Genomic DNA, 9,828 nt, shown 5'->3' on the forward strand with positions numbered 1-9,828 from the left:
ATGCCCAAGAACTAATGTTGATATTTAATTTTGGTTAACCTAATCATTCTCTATTATTATAGACATCCATACATATAATTTATCCTATATAATAAAATTTACTTTTAATCATTTTTATACTTTTAATATCAATTTAAACAATTAATTACAGTTTATACTTTTTTGGATCTTGTGTTTTGTCTCCTTACCTGTTTGAACCCTGTATTTTGACAAATTATTTTTTGGACTCTATATTTTGTAAAATGGTTCAAATAGAACCCTAAACTCAATTTTAGTCAAAATTTTCTAACTAAAATCACAAATAATTCACCAAACTAAAAATTCAAAACAAAAATAAAATCATTCTACTTAAAAACTGTATTGTCATTGTTATCCAGATTTCCGGATAGCGTTTAGATTGATGGCCTCGGGGAAGCAGAATTATCGATGTCTTTCACGATAGGTGACCAGAGCTCGCGGATGAACAGAAAGGCTTCACCTCTCCTGCTTGGTGTCCGGATTACTCTTCCAAGCAAACACAATACGGAAACTCGTCAACTCTCCCGGACTCCCGAAGGGGTATCCTTCGGGGAAGCTCCTTCCAGGAGAAGCTCTTCGAGTGGTCTCCGCGGAAGCAGTTCCGTGCCTCGCACGGAACAAAGCCAAACGGTCGAGTCCTGGAGGAGGCATATTTGGAATGATATCCGCCTGACACGCCCGTCAGGTCAAAGCCGCACTCATCCCAGCACGCCTAAGGGTACCTTTTCGCCTACTGTTCCGCTGACAACTTGGAAAAGACGGCTGACTTTGTGTGTTCCCCATACTTTCACGTAAATATACCCACATAGAGTCTTGTAGCCATGCTACTACAGTAATTGTATCCCTATTTATGGCTGGTGTAATTAAGACGCATGTACGTAGAGAAAAACCCTAATCCAAAAACCCTAGCTATAAAGACCCCTTCATTTTACAAGAAGGGGGACGAACAAATCATATAGCAAAAACTCTACTAAAATCTCTCTAGCTTCATCTTCTTCAAGAGAACCCGAGAGAAACACTGTGAGTGTGTGAAGTTCTTGTGCACCAGCCATCTTACTGTAACCTTTTCCAAGTATAATAACATCAACTCGTGGACTAGGGCTTGTTAACGCCTGAACCACGTAAAAACGCTGTTTGTTTAGTTACATTTCAGCATTTCTACAGTTCTTATCTTTTTATTATTCCGTTAGTTATTCGTTTCCGAAAAACTCGGTAAACAGTTATATTCAACTTTTTCTTCATCAAAATTAAGTTTAGTGATCTATTTGAACCATTTTTCAAAATATAAGATCCAAAAATAAATTTTTTAAAATACAGAGTCCAAGAATATATAAATCCATTTAATTATGACAAATGCTTTAAATAACTTAATTACAAATAACATTTTGGCAATTTAGTTAAAGTTTGTAAATCAAAATCAAGTCCAACATATCATTTTTATACCAATTTTGTAATTTTAAGATATGGCACCAGTATCATTCATATCAGAAAGTCCAACCTTGTATGTCATTTAAACACAGCTAACAAAATAGTACATTCCCATCATTAATGGGTATATTTCTAGAAAAATAGGCCTTAAAAATCTCGGCGTTCACTTGGTCATGAAAAGGACATTAAAAAAAAAAAGTGAACAATGTGGACAACCATCCTAAATTTTCGCAAAGTTAATATACACCACAAGCAAAAATAAAAGTTCAATGCTAAGCCCACAGCCTATTACAAATTGCAATTGATATCAACAACTTTCTCCATGCCAAAATATGAAAAACTTCTCCCTGGGCATAGCATTCACCTCATTTTGGGGTCCAAGTACCAACCTGGTACCTGCACTCGTATTAGAAGCAATGCTAACAGGAAAATAAAAAAGAAACGACACAGCAACAACTCAGTGCATAGCCAGCCAGCGCAACCCGGCTACACATCTCAAAATGAAAAAACTTACATTTGGCATAGGATCAAGTGTTGGATGAGTGTGTATAACGGTCAACGGTTATAAAATAATAATACTCTATTTAGATTACAACATATCCTCGTGATAAAGATGAAGCCCAAGGCCAAATCGCGCACAAGCTCGACGAAATGCCATTGCTTCTGCTTTTTGCATAGGATCACCATAACTTGTGTCCTCTAAGGAAGCAGTGCCTGTTGACTCCCTATATATCTGGTTTACAGAATAAGGAAATGGAAATCAAGCCCATTTCATATTTTCTTAAAAATAACTTTCAATCAGATCACAAAATCTTTTACAGTTTTCTTTGTCCTCAACATTTGTTATGGCATGGTGTCTTCAGCTACTAGAGCATACTTGATATTTATTCTGAAATGCTTTAACATTATTCTGAAATGCAAATAAAACTATCTTCGGAGGACATATATTAATTTTTTTTCAAGAGAACCAAATTTTAATGTTCATCAGAAATTTGTTCATGCTAAAAAAGCAACTGTTCAAAGTTTAAAAAGATTAAGTGCATTAAAAAAAATTCAGTAGAGCATAGTAGAAATTAAGGAAAGCCAGATGAAAGTGCTATGCTTACAATGAGAACAGCTTGCAACCTCCTACGTGAAGTTGTACTCTCTTATTATCATAATAAATATACAACCTAACCCAAGTTATATTGAAAAGCTCAACCTATATCCACCAAAACAGTCATTATGTTCTCACTAAGTATTCCGATAATCTGATTTCATAGTCATGTAGTAGCCATAGTGCAAAATAAGCTAAATTCAGTTTTCCAATATATCTAATAAACCCTATGTGCTATTCTTTACAAACATAAAATTTAATTGGGTATATGAAGATCTTGTTTGTAATTTGATCTTTCTCTAATGTTTAATCGGTAGCTTCTTTATCAACTGCAGTACAATAATCCTAACTAAGGGTGAAACCATTAACAATTGAATATTCATACCTCTGCATCAGTCCCGTAGAGCGTGACACGATAAATGACAGAAACTGATTTGCCATCGGGAGAATAACAGACACTTCTAATCTCACCAGACCACTCTGAAATAAGTTAAGGAGGGCATCAAGCAAAAAGAAAACTAGAGAGTTGGAGGAGCCTGAGCAGTGCGAAACAACCAATTATTTACAACGAACCTGGAGCATGTAAGTTCATAATTCGGTTTACAATATGCCTGTGCCAATCAAGTGCAGAAAAAATTTCAAAAGAAAGTAAGTAGAAGAACTGCAGTCTAAATAATGATATGGAGAAGTACAAATTTTACAAGAAATAAGTAAGTAAACACAAAAGCAGCATAAGAAACTAAAGGGTACAGTCAACTAAGGTATTCATTCTCACCATATTACATCGAGGGTTTAATAGGTCCACCATGTAAAACAACACACTAGAACACCTTTCTCATTTATGTATGTGTTTACTTGAACGTTGTGGGCTCACATTTTTGGGAATCTTTTTAAAACATTACACACACGTGCAGGTTTTTTTAACACCCCACTACATTAAAAATACCAAGCACATTTTGTATGCACATATCATTACTCTTCATATCAGATTCTTTTTTTTACAGATTAGTAAACAAGCCCTAGGTTCATTTGAAATTGGGGGAAAAAGAAATGGAAATAGAAACATTCCATTGCTGAATGAGTAATGATTTGACATAATAGTCAATAAGGGCCAATCTAAAACTTCAACCCTAACTTTCTCCAGCTCAGACAAACATTAAAATCTCTATTACTAGTAGTTATCTGATAGGAAAATGCACAAGCAGAATAGAATACTGAGGGAAATCAGAGAAGCATACCAGGGAACATATCTGGAGGAGAGTCCATTTTCAACGCGATTCTTGATAAGGGAATCGGGGACTTTCTTGTTGAGGTGCTTGAGGATTTTGTAAAGGGGTCTGCTGATTCCAGAGCTTACAAAGAGGTCGTCTTCGTAAGAATCTACCGCTTCTTTGCATCTGGCTTCTGATGATGACGCATCATTGACATAGTAACGGTGTGAAGTTTGAAAGAAAGAAAGGGATTCCAAGAAGGAGCCATTAGAAGAAGAGCGGGGAATAAGAAGGGATTTCGACATTGCTTTGTATTGATTTATTAAGATTAGCCTAGCCTTTTATCCTTAAGTTTTATTTTGGTTTTTTCCCTTCATTCTGTTACAAGGCTTTATGCCTCTATATATTGTAATCTAATCTTCAGTCAATAACATTCTGACTACATTTTTCATTTCAGTCTTCATTTCCCTAATATGGTATCAGATGCACTCTTGACTGAAACCAATGGCCAGACCACGCACCAAAAGCTCTTCTCAACGCCAAGATCCTCCACCTCCAACTCCGGCGTCTGACTCCACCACTGATCGCCCAGTGCCTCGTCAAGCTCATCCCCCTAGTAACAATGGCGGATTGACTTCTTCTTCAAATCGTTTTGACCCCCTCACCAATCTTGATCAACCTGCCTATGAGGATTTTCGTAGTCCATATCATCTCGGCACTGGAGATCACCCCGGAATGCTAATTGCTTCTCCTATCCTCACTAAAACTAATTTTCATTCCTGGAAATGCTCAATGACCATGTCCCTTGGTGCTAAGAACAAGATGGATTTTGTGGATGGAACTCTGCCCAAACCTCCTACCACAGACCCCAATCACAGCTCCTAGTTACGTTGCAACAATATGGTCATGTCTTGGAAATTAAACTCCATTTCCAAAGAAATTAGGGCTTTATGACCTCTAGACTGCTGCTGCTATATGGCAAGAAATCACTGATCGTTTCAGCGAAGGGAATGGTCCCCGTCCCGTATCTTCGAACTCAAACAAGTTCTTGCACAACTTCGACTGGGAGATGATTCTGTCAGTGGCTATTTTGTAAGACTCAAGTCTATTTGGGACGAGATCAATGAATACCAAGCCTATACAATCTGCAATTGTGAAGCTGCTAAGAATAATCTTGATTTGTACAATCGGGATCAGGTTTTGCAATTCCAACTGGATTAAATGATTGTTTTCATTCCATTAGAGGCCAAATCCTTTTGCTTGAACCTTTTCCCACTCTTGCTAAAGTTTTCTCTATGATAATCCATGATGAAAAACAACGCAAGATATGCATCACTGTTACTAACAATCTTGTTGCTCTGACAGTTGCTCAAAAACCTCCAAATCCTCATTCCATTATAGCACAGAATCCTCCTCCTGCCTCCACTTCTTCCATTGCTGCAGCATCACGGACCAAGAAACCAAGATATACCTGTACTCATTGTCACAAACCCAGGCATCTTGTTGAGAAATGCTACTTTCTTCATTGGTTCCCCCCGGTAAAGGTGATTGGCAGAAACAACATGACAAAGCTCAAGCCTCTCAAGTCTCTATTCCACCTGAAGCATCAATACAGACAGCTCACTTCAATGAGAACTGCCAGAAACTCATGGCCTTAATGTGTCAACAACTCCAAAACCAAGCAACTACTAGCTCAGTTGCTCCTGCCACATCCAACTTCTCTGGTAAAACTGTATATTTGCCTCCTTTTCTTTGGGTTGTTGATAGTGGTGCTACACACCATATATGCCATAACATAAAATGTTTTTCTTCCTTTGATGATAAAGTAGCTGTTTCGCAAGTTGTTCTTCCTACTGGTTTCACGGTCCCTATTGCCAAATTAGGCACTGTCCATATAACAGAAAAGATATCTCTCAAAAATGTTCTTTTTGTTCCCAACTTCAAGATAAACCTTTTTTCGGTAACATCTTATATAGCTCAAACTACCAACAATGTGATTTTTACTCGCACTTGTTGTTTTTTGCAAGCATCTACAACGACTTTGAAGATTGGGACAGCTAGACGATATGGCAAACTATTCTGTTTCGAACAAGATTTGTCTTTCTTTTCCAATACTAATTACTCTCTTACTAGTCCTTGTATTGATGTCAATCAATGGCACATAAGACTTGGTCACCCTTCTCATTCAATTTCGAATAATATGAATAAAACTCTTTCTTTTTCTGCCCATAATTCAGTAGATAAACATTGCTCCATTTGCCATTTTGCCAAACAAAAAAGGATCCCTATTATTTCTCATAATAATTTTGCTTTCGTTGTGTGTTTGATCTTATTCACATAGATATATGGGGACCCTTTCACATCACTAGTATAGAAGGATATAAATATTTTCTAACCATTGTTGATGACAAGTCTAGATATACTTGGATTTACATGCTAAAAGCCAAATCCAAGGCTTCATCTTGCATACTACATTTATTTACCTTTATCTATACACAATATGGCATTAACATCAAAGCTATAAGAAGTGACAATGCTAAAGAACTTAGTTTACCATCTTTTTATGCTAGCAAGGGTATTTTACATTATCATTCTTATGTAGATCGCCCACAACAAAATTCTATTGTAGAACGAAAACACCAACATATTCTTAATGTTGCTAGAGGCTCTTGCTTTTCAATCTCATTTGCCTCTTCTTTATTGGAGTTTTATGGTCGAAACTGCTGTTTATCTTATAAATTGTACACCCTCTGTTCTTCTTAAGAACAAAGCACCCTATTTCCTTCTTCATAACAAGGAACCTTCTTATGACCATTTAAGAGTTTTTGGTTGTCTTGTATATGCATCTACATTAGACAAGACCAGGCACAAATTCACAAAACGTTCTCGGGCTTGTGCTTTTATTGGCTACCCCGAAAACATGAAAGCATACACTTTAATTGATATTGCAACAAACCAGATTTTTCACTCAAGAGATGTCAAATTCCATGAGCATATTTTTCCTTTTAAAGATAAAACCACAACTGATGACATATCATCATTATTCACTAACAATGTTTTACCTTGTTTTATACCTGTTACTACAGCTGAAACAAGTCATCAAGAGGATGTTACAGCGGCTGACGGAACACGAACTCAATCGGGTCGTATGGTTAATACACCGGCCCACCTCAGATTATGTTTGTGCTCATTCTACTACAGCCCATCCTCTTACTATTTCTTACACTAAACTTTCTCCCCAGTTTCGTGCAGCTATTCTTGCAGCAAATACTATAACTGAGCAACAATCCTACAAAGACGCTTGTACACAACCTCAATGGTAGCAGGCCATGAATGCCGAGCTTGAAGCCCTTAAAGCCAACAACACATGGACATTAACTACACTTCCTCCAGGCTGTCAGGCTGTCATACAATTGGAAACAAGAGGATCTACAAAGTAAAATACAAGCCTAATGGTGATATTGAACGCTACAAGGCCCAACTAGTTGCTAAGGGATACATCCAACAACAAGGAATCAATTACTCCGAAACTTTTGCCCCGATAGCCAAATTTACCACCCTACGGTTGTTACTTGCTCTAGCTGCCATAAAAAATTAGACTCTTCATCAAATGGATATCAACAATGCTTTCCTCCATGGCGGCCTCCATAAAGAAGTTTACATGAAGATTCCACAAGGCTATATACCTAAGGGCACAGTTCCTTCCAATGTTGTTTGCAAACTCAAAAAGAGTCTTTATGGTCTCAAGCAAGCATCGAGACAATGGTTCCAAAAACTTAGTACCACTCATCTTCAAACTAGTTTTGTTCAATCTCCTTCTAATCATTCCTTGTTTATTAAAAATGTGGCAGGTGTCTACGTAGCTTTACTAATATATGTTGATGACATTTTCATAGCAAGTAACAATGATAATACTCTTAATGACTTCAAAAATAACTTAGACAGTCGGTTCAACTTAAAAGACTTTGGCCAATTAAGGTTCTTTCTTGGCCTAGAAATAGGCAGATCTTCCAAAGGTATTTCCATTTCTCAACATCCTTTTATCTTATAGCTTCTCACTAATGCAGGTTATCACGGTACAAAACCAACATCATCTCCAATGGAGCCCAACCTCAAACTCAGCAAGGATGAAGGAGAATTACTCTCAGACCCGACCACTTATAGAAGCATTATTGGGAAACTCATCTACATCACAATCACACGACCAGACATATGTTATGCTGTCAATCATCTCAGCCAATTTCTTCAAACACCTCGGCACCCTCATCTTCAAGCTACTCACAGAGTTCTACAATACTTGAAAGGAATTCCTGCTCAAGGCTTGTTTTTTCCAGCAACCTCAAGTCCTCACATTCAGGCCTATGCTGAGACAAGCCTTTCCTCCGCAGATGTCCAGCTGAAGATCTGATGCCGACTGAGCAAGTTGTGTTGATTCTAGACGTTCCATTTCTGGCTTCTGCATCTTCCTCGGCCAAAGCCTCATTTTATGGAAGTCCAAGAAGCAACAAACAATGTCTAAGTCTTCTGCCGAAGCTGAGTACCGGCTATGGCAAATGCCACTTGTGAGATAACATGGCTACTTGCTTTACTAAAGGACTTCGGTATATCTCACACAAAACCTGCACTTCTTGTGACAATAGTGCAGCAGCAATACACATTTCCGAGAACCCGGTCTTCCATGAGCGTACCAAACATGTTGAAATAGATTGCCACCTCATTTGGGACAAAGTCACCAATGGAACACTCAAGCTCATTCATGTCAACTCCAAGAACAACATTGTTGATGCTCTTACCAAGGCACTATTTTCGACTTACTTCCATGACCTTATATCCAAGATGGGTGTCAAAAGTCTATACACTCCATCTTGAGGGGGCGTATTAAGATTAGCCTAGCCTTTTATCCTTAAGTTTTATTCTGTTACCCATTCTGTTTCATAACAGACTTAGTCTGTTACATTTTGGTTTTTTCCCTTCATTCTGTTACAAGGCTTTATGCCTCTATATAGTGTAACCTAATCTTCAGTCAATAACATTCTGACTACATTTTTCATTTCAATCTACATTAAAAGTACCAGGCACATTTTGTATGCACATATCATTACTCTTCCTATAGGATTCTTTTGTTTACGGATTAGTAAACAAGCCCTAGGTTCATTCGAAATTGGGGGAAAAAAGAAATGGAAATAGAAACATTCCATTGCTGAATGAGAATGATTTGAAGTAATCAAAAACTTCAACCCTAACTTTCTCCAGCTCAAACAAACATTAAAATCTCTATTACTAGTAGTTATCCGATAGGAAAATGCACAAGCATAATAGAAGACTGAGGGAAATCAGAGAAGCATACCAGGGAACATATCTGGAGGAGAGTCCATTTTCGACGCGATTCTTGATAAGGGAATCGGGGACTTTCTTGTTGAGGTGCTTGAGGATTTCGTAAAGGGGTCTGCTGATTCCAGAGCTTACAAAGAGGTCGTCTTCGTGAGAATCTACCGCTTCTTTGCGTCTGGCTTCTGATGATGACGCATCATTGACATAGTAACGGCGTGAAGTTCGAAAGAAAGACAGGGATTCCAATAAGGAGCCATTAGAAGAAGAGCGGGAAATAAGAAGGGATTTCGACATTGCTTTGTATTGATTTGCAGTATTAGAGAAAGCGTTTCGTTATTCTGCGCGTGATCAACTTCTGAAGTTTTGTCATTTGGGTTTCTCGGCAATGGTGCTGAGCGATAGCAATTCTGTTCTAGTGCACTGCCAAAGCCAATTAAGAATTTCTTCTAATTAATAATTAATTAATTAATAATAATTATATTAATATAAATTCAAATTCAAATAATATAAAATATCATTATTATAATAATATATAATAGAAAACTAGATATTTAATAACTATATTAATATAAATTTAAATATTATTATGATAATAATATATATAATCCTATTTTTTTACTAATTATATCAACATGAATTCAAATATTATAAAATATTATTATTATTTTAATAATATTAAATATTTATATTAATATAAATTTATATATTATAAAATATCATTATAATAATAATATATAAAAAACA

The 9,828-nt window shown here is 36.8% G+C and overlaps 1 protein-coding gene across 6 annotated transcripts; it reads right to left on the reverse strand.

Annotated features, from left to right (window-relative positions):
* Positions 1–1,500: 1,500 nt before the first annotated feature.
* LOC133777499 (DNA repair RAD52-like protein 1, mitochondrial) lies at positions 1,501–9,494 on the reverse strand. Of its 6 annotated transcripts, none has more exons than XR_009868618.1 (5): positions 3,781–9,090; positions 3,116–3,153; positions 2,928–3,022; positions 1,961–2,179; positions 1,501–1,835 (listed from the first exon to the last, which is right to left on the reverse strand). XR_009868618.1 is itself a non-coding variant. In XM_062217139.1 (5 exons), the coding sequence occupies exons 1-5, from the start codon at positions 9,126–9,128 to the stop codon at positions 2,036–2,038; spliced, it is 471 nt and encodes a 156-aa protein (XP_062073123.1). In that variant the 5' UTR covers positions 9,129–9,458; the 3' UTR covers positions 1,501–2,035. The 6 variants fall into 6 exon arrangements, 4 of the variants coding, with proteins under 4 accessions (XP_062073123.1, XP_062073121.1, XP_062073120.1 ...); XR_009868617.1 differs by having other exon boundaries at positions 1,501–1,842; XM_062217139.1 differs by adding an exon at positions 9,101–9,458 and having other exon boundaries at positions 1,501–2,179; positions 3,781–3,946.
* Between the last annotated feature and the right edge of the window lie 334 nt (positions 9,495–9,828).

Source organism: Humulus lupulus, chromosome 5 (genome assembly GCF_963169125.1).
Source record: "Humulus lupulus chromosome 5, drHumLupu1.1, whole genome shotgun sequence".
Lineage (NCBI taxonomy): Eukaryota > Viridiplantae > Streptophyta > Magnoliopsida > Rosales > Cannabaceae > Humulus > Humulus lupulus.

What these genes read in the sequence shown, in the direction of transcription:
- LOC133777499 (XM_062217137.1), bottom strand. Translation starts at nt 9,378, where the DNA reads ATGTCGAAATCCCTTCTTATTTCCCGCTCTTCTTCTAATGGCTCCTTA. An exon ending in TCCTCCAGATATGTTCCCTG is followed by an intron (nt 3,154 to 9,100) that starts GTATGCTTCTCT and finishes TGATTGGCACAG; the next exon opens with GCATATTGTAAACCGAATTA. An exon ending in TATGAACTTACATGCTCCAG is followed by an intron (nt 3,023 to 3,115) that starts GTTCGTTGTAAA and finishes AACTTATTTCAG; the next exon opens with AGTGGTCTGGTGAGATTAGA.